The 16730-nt window shown below is 41.4% G+C and overlaps 1 protein-coding gene across 3 annotated transcripts in view; it reads right to left on the bottom strand.

Annotated features, from left to right (window-relative positions):
• Positions 1 to 16730, bottom strand: part of LOC132378993 (inactive ubiquitin carboxyl-terminal hydrolase 54-like) — a 163447-nt gene that overhangs the window by 110009 nt on the left and 36708 nt on the right. For all 3 annotated transcript variants that reach the window (XM_059946420.1, XM_059946421.1, XM_059946422.1), the window contains exons 2-3: positions 14167 to 15142; positions 8802 to 8894 (exon numbers count right to left, since the gene is read on the bottom strand). In XM_059946420.1, coding sequence (XP_059802403.1) covers positions 8802 to 8894; positions 14167 to 14310 — 237 coding nt within the window. In that variant the 5' untranslated portion in view covers positions 14311 to 15142. The remainder of the gene's footprint in view (positions 1 to 8801; positions 8895 to 14166; positions 15143 to 16730) is intronic.

The raw sequence follows: 16730 nt of genomic DNA, 5'->3' as shown, positions 1-16730 counted from the left end.
CTAGCTCAAGACAATGTCACTTACCATCATCTAAGTAATCATTTTATAGTTCTTAACAATTGCAGCACAGAAACAGGCCATCTCGGCCCTTCTTAGCTAGACTCTTGTTTAAATTCATGGAAAATACCTTTGTTCTAACTTATAATTTAAACCTTAAGCCCCAGTATCATCCTAATAAACCTGTACAACCTCCCATAGCAATTATTTTCTTCGTGAGTTATAGTGCCTTGAGTTAAAAGATTGAATATTGTGAAGTCACCTGAATTCCTTACAACAAATGCTTGCCCCTTTGAATAGGATTTTATTCTGTGTTAATGTTAACAACTATTGACATATAAAACCTTTCATTCTAACAGGTCTTTCTCATTAAAAATGTAAACATGCCTTAATGATGATCAATAGCAAACAACAAAGGTTTATTTATAACCATGAACTGCAAACATGAGAAAAGCTAAGTATACTTTTGGATAATGATTGAGTCATTAACAATCTCAAACTACTGCATATCACATATCAGGTGCTCTCAGGACATGCAAGAGGAAGGTGGAGCCCTTGGTATTGATATTTAAAAAGTGACCTGAAGGGTGGTTAAAGAAAAATGAATTGGGAATTTTCTTTAAACTGAGAAAGAGAAATAAATCCACATAAAATGTAAAAATGTTCAGGTAATCCTTGGATCCGTAAGTAAATAATATTTGTTTTGTATTTTTCATCTTTCCTTTTCACTTCTCTCAGCAGCAAGTTCTCTGCAATAACCCTCAGCGTTCACATGTAATTACACAATGCTCCATTGACTTTAGCCTTCATCACATAACTGAAGTGCAATTACTTCAGAACATCAGGATCTTGTAGTTTGATAAGCTGCAACAAAATTTAATCAGCAAATTTGTACCAATCTTCAATCTTACTTAATTACTTTCTTGAATCTCAAGGATTAATCCCGACGGGCAGTGAGGCTTGAATTGGTGTGCTTATTTCAAGTCCCTCCAAGTTCTGAGTTCATTGCATCACTTTGAAGCCTGGCTAATTTAATAGTGCAGATCTGAGTCATGCTGAGTAACTGACTTGTAACTTAACTACATTTAATAGGTCATTTAGCAAAGGCAATGACTTCATTCGTCTTGTCTCCAGCGCACTGTAAATATGGATTTAGTTAAGGCAGTCCAATATCTTGGATCTTTCAATGTCAACGTTTACTGTTGTAGCGATGTACTACATACAGAGCTAGAAACAACGACACACAGTCAGTAAGTCGTTTTGAGACTAGTTTATTCAAACTTCGTGACGCTGGCTTTTAATCCCTCGTTTCCACCCTCTCTGGGCGGAAGTGACGTCAGAGGAACATTACCAAAGTCCCTCCCCATGTGCAGGCTATTTGTGAGCTGGTTTGCCTGCGCAGAAAGTGAGTCGCCTCATAACCACCACCCCCCCCCCCCACCCCCAGAACCAGCGACACATCCCCCAATGTCCACAGTCTGGATCAGTCTCTGTTTGGCCGTCTGTCTCTGCGCTGCGGTGCCTGAACCTCGACTGGCTGCGCCAAGTCCACATGGGCTGGTTTGAGTCGGTCCACCTTGAAAACCTCCTCTTTCCCCCCAATGTCCAGAACGTACGTGGACCCGTTGTTCCTGATCACCTTGAACAGCCCCTTGTACGGCTGCTGTAGCAGTGCCCAGTGTGCGCCCCTTCATACAAAAACAAACTTACAGTTCTGCAGGTCTTTGGGTAGGTAGGTCGGGGTCTGTCCGTGCTGTGAAATCGGTACGGGGGCCAGGTTGCCGAGCCTTTCGCGTAGTCCGTCCAGGACTGCTGCAGGTTCTTCCTCTTGCCCCCCTTGGGGCTGGTATGAACTCTCCTGGGATGACCAAGGGTGCGCCATACACCAACTCAGCCAACGACGTGTGCAGATCCTCTTTGGGCGCTGTGCGAATTCCAAGCAGGACCCAGGGAAGCTCGTCCATCCAGTTAGGTCCTCTCAGGCGGGCCATGAGAGCCAACTTCAAGTGACAGTGGAAGCATTCCACTAGTCCGTTCGACTGTGGGTGGTAGGCAGTTAGTTGTGTGGTGTAGCTGCGTTCCCAACAGGCTGGCCACAGCCGACCACAGGCTGAAGGTGAACTGGGTGCCTCTGTTGAAGGTAATGAAGGCCAGTACCCCGAAGCGTGCTACCCAGGTTGCAATCAGCGCTCAGGCGCAGGAATCGGCAGATGTGTCGGTGAGCAAGACCGCCTCTGGCCATCTTGTGAACCAGTCTACCATAGTTAGGAGGTACCGGGCTCCTCGTGACACTGTTAGGGGCCGCACGATATCCACATGAATGTGGTCGAACCTCCGGTGGGTGGGTTCGAACTGCTGCGGCAGGGCTTTAGTGTGCCACTGCACCTTGGCTGTTAGGCACTGCGTGCACGTTCTGGCCCATTCGCTGACCTGTTTGCGAAGTCCGTGCCACACGAACTTGCTGGAGACCAGCCAAACAGTTGTCCTGATAGATGGGTGCGCCAAACTGTGTATGGAGTTGAAAACTCGCCGCTGCCAGGCTGCCGGGACAATGGGGCGAGGTTGGCTGGTAGCCACATTGCACAGGAGGGTCCTCTCACCTGGGCCTACGAGGAAGTCTTGCAGCTGCAAACCTGAGACTGCAGTCCTGTAGCTGGGCAAATCATTGTCTGCCAGCTGCACCTCCACCAGTGTCCACCCCCAGGGACAGGGCCTGGATAGCTGGTCTGAAGAGTGCATCTGCCATGACGTTGTCCTTTCCCGAGACATGCTGGATGTCCGTTATGTACTCGGAGATGTAGGACAGATGTCGCTGCTGGCAAGCCGACCAGGGATCGGACACCTTCGTGAACGCAAAGGTTAATGGTTTGTGGTCCATGAACGCGATGAACGGCCTGCTTTCTAAGAAGTACCTGAAATGCCAGATTGCCAGATACAGTGCCAATTCCCGGTCGAAGGCACTGAACTTGAGTTCAGGTGGTTGTAGGTGCTTGCTGAAGAATGCCAGGGGTTGCCAGTGCCCCTCGATGAGTTGCTCCAGCACCCCACCGACTGCTGTGTCCGATGCGTCCACTGTGAGGGCGGTCAGAACATCCGTTCTGGGGTGCACCAAAGTGGGGGATCGCGTCTACCTTGCTGGGTAGAGGTGTTGCCCTGTCTTTGGTAATCCTGTGGCCCAGGAAGTAGATGGTGTCGAGACCGAATTGGCATTTGGCCGGGTTGATCGTGAGGCCGAAATCACTCAGGCAAAGTAGAGTTGGCAGAGGTGGGACAGATGTTCCTGATGACTACTGCTGGCTATGACGATATCATCCAGATAGATGAACACAAAGTCCAGGTCGCGTCCCACCGCATTCATTAGCCGCTGGAACGTCTGTGCGGCATTCTTCAGGCCAAACGGGGTGATGAGTGCTGTTTTGGGGATGTCTTCAGCATGCACCGGAATTTGATGGTATCCCCGGAGAAGGTCTACTTTGGAAAAGATTCTTGCCTCATGCAGGTTTGCTGCAAAGTCCTGTATGTGCGGCACGGGGCAGCGGTCTGGAGTTGTAGCCTCGTTCAGTCTGCGGTAGTCACCGCATGGTCTCCAGCTCCCGGCTGCTTTGGGCACCATGTGCAGGGGGGAGGCCCATGGGCTGTTGGGCCTCCATACGATCCCCAATTCCTCCATCCTCTTGAACTCCTTCTCCAGGGGGAGCCTTCGTGCACCGGCGTGGAGGGGTGGTCCCTGGGTTGGGATGTGGTGCTGTACTCCGTGTCTGGGCATGGTTGCCGTGAACTGTGGTGCCAGAATCATTGGTAAGTCCGCCAGGATTCTGGAGAATTTGTTGTCCGACAGCGTGAGTCCAGGTGTGGGGCGGACAACTTGGCTTCACCCAGGGAGAACGTCTGGAAAGTCTCGGCATGTACCAGTCTTTTCCCTTGCAAGTCAATTAGCAGGCTGTGAGCTCGCAAGAAGTCCACCCCCAGGAGTGGTTGGGCCACCGCGGCCAGTGTTAAGTCCCACGTGAACCGGCTGGCGCCGAACTGCAGCTGCACTGTGCAGGTGCCGTAGGTCCGTATTGTGCTGCCGTTTGCGGCTCACAGGGTGGGTCCTGGCTTCCTGTTGTTGGTGTTGTACCCCGTCGGGGGTAAGACGCTGATTTCCGCTCCGGTGTCGACCAAGAAGTGGCATCCTGACTGTTTGTCCTAGACGTACAAGAGGCTGTCCTGGTGGCCAGCCGCCATAGTCATTAGCGGCAGCTGGCCCTGGCCCTTGCAGGGCGGGCGACAACAGCGGGCTTCTGTGCCCCACCGCTGGTGGTAGAAACACCACTGTTCACTGGCCTCCTCACTACTGCTTCTGTGTTGTGTGCGCCCCCCTGCCAGGCCTGGTCTGGTAATCTGACCGACGGACGCCACACTCTCCCTCTTGGCTTTCCACAGCACGTCTTCCGGGCCACCACCTTTGAATGCTTCATATTTGCGTTCTTCCAGGGGCGACTGTATGAAATCCGCAACCTGGGTGGCTGTCTCCTGGTCAAGGGAGCTCACCACGTAATAGTAACACGTGAAATCAGAAGATATCTGCTGAATCTGGAACTGGGCTTCTGCTTGGCTAAACCACACGTGTGGTTGCAGCATCCAGAAAGTCAGCAGGTTTAGCGAAACTGCGTGAACAGATGAAGAGTCAGTCATCTTTGGTCCAAATCCCGTTAGGACTGTCAGGGTCACCAATGCAGCGATGTACTACATACAGAGCTAGAAACAACGTCACGCAGTCGGTAAGTCGTTTCGAGACTAGTTTATTCAAACTTTGCGGCGCTGGCTTTTAATCCCTAGAAATTACGTCAGAGGTGCATTACCAAAGTCTCTCCCCACGCACGGGCTATTTGTGAGCCGGTTCACCTGTGCAGGAAGTGGGTCACCACACTGTAATAGAAGTATTATTCCTAATGGGTATTCAGCCAGAAGCTTAAAAATAGTAGAAGCTGTCTATAGGGTAATCCAATTTTTCTTGTTATAAACCTACTAGTCTATCACCAAACAACCAAGATGTACATTTACAAATATGAAAACAAAAAAAGGGCTGGAAGGTTCAAGCAGTATTACAAAAATGAGCAACAGGATCAATGTTATAAGCTATTGTGTGGGGCTGGTTGAACTAATTAAGTAGTTGACAAAATGAGTGGGAACTTTTAAGGCAGCAAATGCATAAGGTGCAATAAAAAATATTTTTTTCCTCCAAATTGAGTTATAAGGTAGCCAGGAAGCAGCTTAAGAAAAGACTTAGGTCAGCTCTGGGGACATGAGAAGGCCTTAGTGAGTAGGATAAATGAAAACCCTTAAGTGTTCTACATATACATGAAGAACAGGGTGACTAGAGTGACGGTAGAACCAATCAGGGATAAAAGAGGAAACATATGGCCAGAGTTGGAGGCAGGGAAAGGTCCTTAATGAATATCTGTCTTCATGAATACCTGTATTCACCAGTGAGGGAGACCTTGACAAATGAGGGGACAGCATAGAACAATCTAATATGTTGGAACATGGTGATGGGAGAAAGAGGATGTGTTGGAACTTTTGAAAAACATTAGAATAGTTAAGTTCCTGGGGCCAGGAGAAATATAACTACCACAGGAAGGAAGGGATTTTCACACACAACAATCACTAGAGTTTAGAGGATGGTGCGGCAAACAAGAAACATCTGTGTGTGAAAATGCCTTGTTAGTCAGAGATCAGAGGAGAATAGAGAGATTGGTTCAAGCTGGCAAAAAGATGACAGTAACTCAAATGACCGCATAGTATAACAGTGGTGTGCAAAAGAGCATCTCTGAATGCACAACACATCAAACCTTGAAGTGGATGGGCAAGAGCAGCAGAAAGTCACAAACAACACAGGAGGTACCTAATAAAGTGGCCATTGAGTGTATATAGAAAACTAAACAGAGAGTTAGTCAAGAGACAGAACTGTATTCATTTCCTTATCAAATATTTACAGATAAGCTCATAATTATTCTGAAGACTTGCAGATACCATTAATATGCAACATACAGGAAATACACTTCACACAGTTCTTCACACATAGAGGCAAGGACAACATTTAGTCTATTAATTTGTGTTTATTCATACTCCCCAAGAATACCACTTTACTGCACTGTATTAAATTTCATCTCCAACTTGTCTGTTAGGTGCAGTCTTGCATAGATTCTATTGCATTTCCTGTATTTACTGTGAATGCCCACAAGAAAATGAAAATGAGGACATATATTTACTTTGCTAATAATAAATTTACTTTGAACTTTAACATTGTCTTCTTGCAGTCTATTACTGTCTTCACAATTACAAGCATTGTACCATCCAAAAATATTGAAATTCAAGCTTAGTCAAAGTCAAAGTCTAATAAATATATAAATATTACTGATATATTTTAAATATAGAAAAAATAAAGGACAGAAATGGCCCCTAGGGAGACATATTTCAGTATCAAATCACAATTGTGCATGAAAATTTGGAGGTTTCTCAAGTGTGAAAAATTAGGGTATATGATGTAGTGGAGAACATAACTATCTGTGTTAAAATCACTACAATTGAACTATTACGCAACAAACTCAGGACCTAATGAAAAAAGTCAGACAGTACTTCATACTTCATAGCCACATTATTAACTAGTAGGGCAACATTTTTCCAAAAAAAGTGTTAAATTATGTGAAAATTTGAACTGCAACATCTTTCATTAAATGACATAAATTTTAAAAAATTGAATGTTTTAATTAATACTTGGAAGCAAGAGCAAATGTAGGACAAACTAGAACAAAACTTAGTACAAAAGACACTATTCTGCTTGCAGTCAAAGCATTTGTAGATAAATATAAATATTTAAGATCAAACAACAAAATAACACTGCATCCAGTCATATTCTAAAAATTGTCACCTTGCACAATAGATAAAACTGTGATAATACAGCAGTATATCATACATTTTAAACACAAATTTCAAACAAATCAGGTCTTAAAGAGTTTCAATGTAAACTTTTTTAGACTTTTTTATATTCATCAGCACCCTTAAAGTCCAAACCATAAATAGTGAAATTGCAATATTACAAACATGAATGAGTTAGTCCTCCAGGCATCATTCTAAAAAGTTTTCTTAACATGAAACACAGTACATTATAATCCAATCCTTTACACTAAGTACAGTGCATTCTGTTTAACTGGGACACATTGGGACTAGTACATTTTGGTGCAAGTACGCAGCTGCTCCAATTAGCCAAAATTTCATGAAAATGGTTAAAAAGGCATAAAAAAGATAAACTTCTGTTTAACTGAGTAACAAATTAACTACTTAAATGAAATACAGAACAAATTGGAATACAACCAAAGCTACTACAGTATTATAAACAGTGTATTAGTTCCTAATGTTTATCGACGGAGGAATTCATCTAGTGTAAGCTGTCCTGTTTTTAGGTTGGCAGTAACTGAACAATGGGGTGTCTGGGGTGTCCAGGGAGGAATAGCACTTCTGGTGAAAGGGCTTGTCATGACCTGTCTGCGGCAGCTCACTCACTTTTGGTCCCCACTGGACACTCGGCTCTCACCTGTAGCTGTCTGCATGCAACAGCACCCACACCCCAAGTACACTGCTTCGACAGGCAGGCATCATACCCCAGTGAGATAGGGATATGCCTATCTTAGCATGCAAAGTCAGCTCTGGCAAACTGGGCAGATGAGTTCTACAGTAAGATACAATGGCCAGGAAGGCAGTTCTACAATGCTCCGTAGAGAGCAAAGTGCATGTCAAGGCTCAGAACTCATGGTCATCCACTGCAACCAAGGAAGGCCCCAGTTGTGACTATTATTTGTACCACAGGACCTGGACTTTTGAGGTCAATAGAGTGGAACCACCCCAGGGCAATGGCTTTTCCTGCTTTAAAAACTCGCTCGCACAGGTTTCCTGACATCAGCAGATATGACAGACAACCACCAAAAGAACAAAATCAGTGTAGACACCCAGTGCACATAATGTATTGCCTTCATTCAATGCCTTCAACAATGGCATCCTCCAAATCTTCACTTTCATTGTGAAAAAAAACAAGATGATGGTTGACACCTTCAAATTCTTCATAGTTCCTAACTTGTTAAAAGTCAAAAAATAGCTTAATTTTCACTCCCAGTTATTTCTGGCATTTTCAAGCTTCAATGCTTGAAACCACAATGAGCAAAACAATTCTGAATTGCTTACTGCTTATTTTTTACCAATTATCAGTGACAAAAATCACTGCTTTTTGAATACAAACATATGCAACTGACCCCATTTAAAAAGTGTTTGATCTAAGTACAGTATAACGTATTATGGCCACACAGGTGTACATGACTGATACCAGTTAGAAACTGACAACAGTCTCCTATCCCAATTAAGTGCCATAATGTCCCAAATAAACAAAGTGAATTCCAACAATTTTCTTGATTAATTTTTGTTCTTTAAGAATTGTCCCAATTAAGCATCTGCCCCGATTAAATGATGGTCCAATTAACCAGAATTCACTGTAATGGCACACTTCCCAGCATTTTACAGAGAGCAAAGATGACAAGGTGATGGCCTTGATAATAGGTTATGTCCCACCAATTTAGCTAATCAGGCATCCCTTTTTTTTAAGCTGTTCAAAACACCCGTTAGACCAACAACTACAGAGGAGTAGTTTTCTAAATGTGCAACAGAACATAATAAACCATGGTTATAAAATAAAACAACAGTGGTTAAGAACATCAAAAAAAACAATACATTACAAAAAAAAACAATAAATTAGTACTTTGTAAAGCATTTACCTTGAGAGCACAGAAGATGCAGGAATCTCCCATACATTTATGAGTAGTCAACTGCCTGAAACTCCTTCGAAAAATATCAAGGTGCCAAAGAACCTATGGAGGAAGATATTTGAAAATTAGTGTTTTTCAATGTTTTTAAATATTCACAAGATCACAAGACAAAGGAGCAAAAGTAGGCCATTCGGCCCATCGAGTCTGCTCCGCCACTCCACCATGAGCTAAACTATTCTCCCATCTAGTTCCAATTTCCGGCTTTTTCCCCATATCCCTTGATACCCTGACTAATTAGATACCTATCAATCTCCTCCTTAAACACCCTTAATGATTGGGCCTCCACAGCTGTACGTGGCAACGAATTCCATAAATCCACGACCCTCTGGCTAAAAAAATTTCTCCTCATCTCTGTTTTAAATGGGTACCCTCTAATTCTAAGACTGTGACCTTTTATACTGGACTCACCCACCAAGGGTAACAGCCTTTCCACATTTATTCTATCCAACCCTTTCAACATTCAAAATGTTTCTATGAGATCCCCTCTCATTCTTCTATACTCTAATAAATGCAATCCAAGAGCCAACAAACGCTCCTCATATGTTAGTCCCTGAATTCCAGGAATCATCCTAATGAATCTTCTCTGAATTCTCTCCAACATCAGCACATCCTTTCTAAGATAGGGAGCCCAAAACTGCACACAGTATTCCAAATGGGGTCTCACCAGTGCCCCATAGAGCCTCATCAACACCTCCTTACTCTTATACACTATTCCTCTTGAAATGAATGCCAATATAGCATTCGCTTTCCTTACTGCCGATCCAACCTGGTGGTTAACCTTTAGGGTATCCTGCACTAGGACCCCCAAGTCCCTTTGCACTTCCGATTTTTGAATTTTCTCCCCATCTAAATAATAATCTGCCTGATTGTTTCTTCTTCCAAAATGTATAACCGTACATTTCTCAACATTGTATCTCATCTGCCATTTCTCTGCCCACTCTCCTAAACTGACCAAGTCTCTCTGCAACCTTTCCGTTTCCTCAACACTTCCTGCTCCTCCACCTATCTTGGTGTCATCCACAAATTTAGCCACAAAACCATTTAGTCCATAATCCAAATCATCGATATACAGTGTAAAAAGAAGAGGCCCCAACACCGACACCTGTGGAACACTACTAGTAACCGGCAACCAACCAGAATAGGATCCCTGTATTTCCATTCTTTGCTTTCTGCCTGTCAGCCAATGCTCCACCCATTCCAATATCCTTCTTGTAATTCCATGGGCCCTCATCTTATTAAGCAGCCTCTTATGCGGCACCTTATCAAAGACCTTTTGGAAATCCAAATACACAACATCCACAGCCTCTCCCTTGTCAATTTTATTTGAGATTACCTCAAAAAATTCCAATAGGTTGGTGAGGCAGGATCTACCCTTCATGAAATCATGTTGGCTTGGGCCTACTTTGTCATGCACCTCAAGGTAATTCATAATCTCATCCTTGAAGATCGACTCCAATAACTTTCCAACTACCAATGTCAAATTAATAGGTCTGTAATTTTCTTTTTGCTGCCTCCCCCCTTTCTTAAACAACGGAACTACATTTGCAACCTCCAAGTCCTCCGGAACCATGCCAGAGTCTACTGATTCTTGGAAGATTATTTCCAATGCCTCCACAATCTCCAAAGCCACCTCCTTCAGAATTCGTGGATGACTGTACCTAATTCTATTCCCTGAGACCTCTGGCTATCAGGTATGTTGCTAATGTCTTCCACTGTGAAGAATGATGCAAAATACTCAATTAGTTCCTCTGCCATCTCTTTGTTACCCATTATAATTTCTCCAGCATCCTTTTCAATATGTCACTCTTTTACTCTTCATATATTTGAAAAAACTTAGTCCTTTTTATGTTAATTGCCAATTTCTTTTCATAATTCATCTTTTCTTTCCTAACGACTTTCTTAGTTTCCTTCTGTAAATTTTTAAAATTCGTCCAGTCCTCAGTTTTCCCACTAATTTTTGCTGCCTTGTACGCTGCCTCTTTTGCTTTTATTTTAGCCTTAACTTGTCTCATTAGCCACATTTGTGTCATTTTTCCTTTTATGATTTTCTTTTTTCTTGGAATATATTTTTCCTGCACACTCCTTATTTCTTGTAGGAATTTCGTCCAATTCTGCTCTGCTGTCCCTCCATTTAGCTTACTTTTCCAATCAACTTGGGCCAGTTCCTCTCTCATATCATTGAAATTTCCTTTGTTCCACTGAAATATTGATACACCTGATACCATCTTCTCCTTTCCAAATTTGAAACTGAACTCGATCATATTATGATCAGTACTTACAAGGGGTTCCATTACCTCTAGCTCCCTAATCACCTCAGGCTCATTACACAGCACCCAATCCAAAACAGCTGATCCCCTGGTGGACTTATGGACAAGCTGCTCCAGAAAGCAATCCCGTAGGCATTCTACAAACTCTCTCTCCTGAGATCTAGTATCTTCCTGACTTTCCCAATCCACTTTCATATTAAAATCTCCCATAATTATCTTGACATTTTTCTTCTAACACGCCTTTTCTATTTCCAGCTGTAACTTGTAGTCCACATCCCAGCTGTTGTTTGGAGGCCTGTATATATTATTTTTTATTAATGAAACATTTTAATTAAATGCAGATATATAGCTTGAAGTAACTGTTTGCTTTCAACTGAACTACCTTCTTATGTTTGCAAAATAAAAAGCTACTTTGTAGGGCCTGTTAAATCTATGCTAATATTTGCCAAATAATCATATCTAGTCTTCAGAAATATGAATGATCTTATATAGCATTCTGGATGAGAAAGTGGTATTTCAGGAAAACACTGCTATGCCCTAAATTTTCTACTAACCATCAACATTTCTGAACTCATTCCTTTCCAAAATACATCTAACAACCCAATAAAATCACACAGACAAGCTAAATATGATATTTAATATATTGATTTCTGACCTTAACCAAAGACTTATATGGCATGCAGTCCACTTGAATCTTGACAATTCAAACTTATTAAATTATCTTAAAATTTTCTCTTGTCACTTGTAATAAGAAAAATAATTTAATTCATTTTTAATCCTGAAGACTATTTCAAGTTTGATTTTTTTCTTACATTTCAATCAGTGAGCTCAGCAATAAATTTAACTCTAATTATAAAACATTAACTGTTTAGATAAAACAGATTGCATTGCACCAGCATTCGCTTGCATTCACAGTTAAAAATCTAGTATATAATTGAATAGAGAAATGATAAGGAGAGGAAAGGTCCTTGGCACATTTAGTATTCATTTCATTTTGTCTGTCCTATTCAATATATTAACTGATTTTTTTTAGATTAAAACACTGAACGTACATCACCCTATTTTGCAGATCCACCAAGAATGAAATGCATTTATTTTATACACCGGCAATGGTATCTTTAAATCATATTCTTCAAAGGAAATTATGTGATAAAAATATGAATGTAGTAACATGTATTAAATTTCAGAAGTAATAGTGCTTCAGGAAAAGAGGTTACAGTTCTGGGTATTCTGCCAGTGGCTCCCCAGAACACTTCCAGAGTTGAAAAATGTTAAGACATAAATTTTATTAAATAGTCTCCAGGTCTGGATAGACAGAACTGCACCACCACTATAAAAGCTTACCATGATATTTTTTTTTATTTTCCACTCAATTTTGTCTCTTCTACTATAAAAATCTAGTTCTGCACAATTTTAGTGAGATTTCCTAGTGACTCCAGTAGCCCCTCCTTAAGGTGGATTTTCCATCATCAATTCAGTCAAGATCCTCCCCACAAGACATACAAATAGGGATTACATTAGATAAATATTAACCAGCAAAATGCACTTAAATGGCATCTTTAAAGCAAAACATATTCCAGGATGCTGAACAGGAAAGGATCAGCAGATGAATAAAATCAATAAAATCATACCTAGGATGGCTAATTCACAGGGAAATCCAAACACAAAACAATTCTTGCCAATACTGGACACTATTGTTGGCTTGATATGGATCTCTCATCCCACTTTTTTGCTGGGTTTGGTTGTTTTCAATTATTCCTGTTTCAACTGTTTATTATACACCCACTTAACACCACTGAGTGAAGCTATTTCAACAGTTACACATTGTACTCTAGGTCAGGAACTGATGAAAAAAATTCTACTGGCCACAGAACTAATGCTGGCACTTCAATCCTTTGTTAAAAACTCAACGTTATCTTATGGATTTCCACTACAGGTTCCTTTAAGCTATTTGAGTTTAATTGAGCAACACTGAGTGTTCCTATAGTTCTAACTGCACCACCTTCTCACTCCGATACCTTTTGTAGCTGCTCCTGTATACCCCCTTCTTTAGATCTGATTTTGATAGCACAACCATGAAGTGAGTTCCAAACCCCTTCCCACTCCAAAAGATGACTGTGGGGCGAGAACATCACATAACAGTGGTATCCCTACACTTGAAACACATAAGCTGCCGTCTCTGGGATAAGTAATGGTGTCAAAATTCAGGAGTCAGCAATTTAGGAGTGCAATGTGCAAAAATATCCTTTATTCAGAATGTTATGTATCACGAAGTAGTACATACAGCCCAGTACAGCACAGGTATAGCCCTCCCCACCAATGAACACATCTACATGGAGTGTTGTCACACGAAAAGCAAAAAAAAAGAATCCCCACCTTCCAGGCCACGTTCTCTTCTCACTGCTGCCATCAGGAAAAAGGTACAGGAATCTCAGGACCCAAACCACCTCAGATTCAGAATCAGTTATTACCTCTCAACTACTGGGCTTTTGAACCAGAGAGGATAACTTGTTCTATGTGGTCTTTCACTGATTTTATTGTGTTTCTTTGTATTTACTGCGAAAGCCCACAAGAAAATGAATCTCAGTTATATATGGTGACATGTATGGACTTTGATAATAAATTCACGTTGGATTTTGGCCATCTTTCATTGAAGATCACAAATACTTAGTCACTGAGGACATTCAAGGCTCAGATTGATGGCTGAGAATAATCAAAACCAAAATTTAAACCAAAGCTTAATCAAGAATACTTAACAAGTGAACACGAGTTTAAAATTGCAATTTGAATTTTAAGACAAGCATAGTATTTAGATCTGCCTTAAAATTGGGATTTTCTCAAAGTATCTGAGCAAATATTTGGATAATGAAGTATAAGAACATAGTACAATAATAACGAGGGTGTGACATGCATGAAGGAAAAAGTCACTATTTTTTATAGTCGAAGTGGTGATAACAAAAATAAGTTACCATGGTAAAGATTAAAACTAAAAAGGTAATCAATTGATTATCTTGCAGTGTTAGTTATGCACAGTAACAGCTACTTACTTGTAACGCACTATTGAGAAAGCAGCTGTTTTGCCCGGGTTCATTCATTAACCCCTTACTTGCCGCAATAGAAGTCGTGCTCCGTGGCATAAACATCCCCTGCAGATTATTGTTTGGTGTGAAATAATTCTTCTTCCAGGACATCTTGGCTGAAAACTTTCACACTCTGCTGCTAAGTGCTTTATTGTAAAATTGCCTTTTCTTTTCACATTTAACCAAAGGGCAAATCATCTCACATCAGATTATAAAGTACAAAGGTGACTTTGATCAGGAGGTCCCATTAATGGTCATTAAGCAGCAGGCCACAAGTACCCATTTCTCAAAATTCCATAGCTGGACTGCAGCCAAACACCAGTACAAAGCACTTTTTCCTTTTGCTCCAACATGTCTTAAAATAGTGTCTACAATAGCTTCAACTTGTTTCAGAGTAATGTATTACAAACTTTCTGAAAAATTCCACAAGCAATTGATCTGAGTCTTGAATTCAGCTCCAATGTTTAAGACTCACAGAAAAGCGACCAGCCTTTCACAACACAATCAGCAGAATTTAATTCACAATCTTAGAAGATTTCCATCACTTAGTAGTAACTGAAAGTCCATTAGAAGTCATAATTGTACTGAACTCAAGAGCTTAGTGCAGAATTCTTCAAATATTGTAAAGCAGCACGGAGATCTCTGAAAAATGCAAACACGTCAGCTTCTGCTAGAACAGTTCATTAACTGTTGCATCATGTTTTCCTAGTTGTTCAGCATTCTGCTTTTGATTAAGCTTCCTTGATAAGATGGCTATGAGCACATTGTTTTGAATCAGCAGCCAGAAACTCCAAAACGTTACTTAATCCTTTTCTCGACCATTAATCACGTATTTGAAGCTTACACTGGCTCTGGAAGCACATGCTGAGCAGTCTGCCTCTTACCCAGTGGTTCGTTCTTCTGCTATATTGTTCAGTTCAGCTGTCGTTCATCAAACAAAAACCTGGAAACAAACAAAGAAGAAAAATACAATTAGATTGTGCCCAAGCTTAATGATTAAATAAGATTAGCTTCAGTAGGTTCCACAAATGAATGCATACAGTTACACTTCTTACATTCTTCAGTGCTTACTGTGAAGTATCCCGTATCAATTAAGAATACACGAACAACTCAAACCCCATTGAAATTTTTACCAGACAATAGTGCTTCATTATCCAATGAAATGAAAAACAATGTATTACTCACACATCCTGCAAGGAGGTCAGCCTCCACAGAAAACAATTAAACCCTTAAACACAAATGACTCAGGCATTACAGCAGAGATAGCAATCACTCTATAGTGAGGTCATCATTTATAATAGTTGACTATTACCAGTTTCACCAAGAATAATACACCTATACATGCTTACATGCAATGCCAGATACTTTAGCAACACCAGATGGATCTTGCAAAAACAAAAGGGGACACAAACATCAAAGCATCATGAACACAAAAACCACAAAGTGACAGGTGAAGAGAATTCAACAAACATTTATGTTCATAATGCACCAATTGTATTATTTTTACAACGATTCAACTTCCTTACATTGTTAGCTCAGTAACATCTCCCACACTTTCCCAATGTTTCACTTGGTTTTAAAAAACAGGCACAGCCAAATACCATGAAGGTTGCTTTAACAGTCAATCATTATTTTTGGTAATTATCCAATAAATTGAATTAGTCAAAGCAAGTAACATTGTAAAGATGCAATTTTATTATCTTTTCATGTTTTACCCATCTTTGCAGTTCTCGTGGGTGAGAAAATTGCAGCCCTTTCTGTTTTCTAAATTAAGGAGTTAGTCGTATTATACATGTAACCATCCGCGAATATCACATTGTTTGGTCTCTTTGCTCCAGTTTCACACGAATTCCCGGTCAGTATAGATCTAACTTTTGATCTAAAATGATTCTGCGCAAAACTAAAAACAATTACCAGAAGCAATTAATGGGACAGCTCCCAAGCAAGCAAAAATCTGCAGATGCTGGAAATCTGAGCAACACACACAAAATGCTGGCGGAACTCAGCAGGACAAGAAGCACCTATGGAAAAGAGTACAGTTGACGTTTCAGGCTGAGACCCTTCAGTAGGACTGGAGAAAAAAAGCAGAGAGTAGATTTTAAAGGTGGGGCGAGCGGAGAGAGAAACACAAGGTGATAGGTGAAAGGGAAGGGATGAAGTAAAGTGCTAGGAAGTTGATTGGTGAAGGAGATACAGGGCTGGAGAAGGTGGGGGGTCTTGACAGAAAAGGATAGAGGGTCATGGAAAAAAGTGAAGGGGGGTAAGCACCTGAAAGAGGTGATGGTGGGCAAGGAGATAAGGTGATAGAGGGGGAAAAGGGATGGGGAATGGGCAAAGGTGAGGGGATGGGGGAAGGGGGCATTACCATAAGTTAGAGAAATCGATGTTCATGCCATCAGGTTGGAGGCTATCCAGACAGAACATAAGGTGTTGTTCCTCCAGTCTCAGTGTGGCCTCACCACAACAGTAGAGGAGAGCATGGATTCACATATCGGAATGGGAATGGGAAGTAGAATTAAAATGGGTGGCTA

The sequence above is a fragment of the Hypanus sabinus genome, chromosome 21 (genome assembly GCF_030144855.1).
Source record: "Hypanus sabinus isolate sHypSab1 chromosome 21, sHypSab1.hap1, whole genome shotgun sequence".
NCBI classification, from domain to species: Eukaryota; Metazoa; Chordata; class Chondrichthyes; order Myliobatiformes; family Dasyatidae; genus Hypanus; species Hypanus sabinus.
Note: the sequence above shows the minus strand (reverse complement) of the source record. Positions and strands in the feature narration are given on the sequence as shown.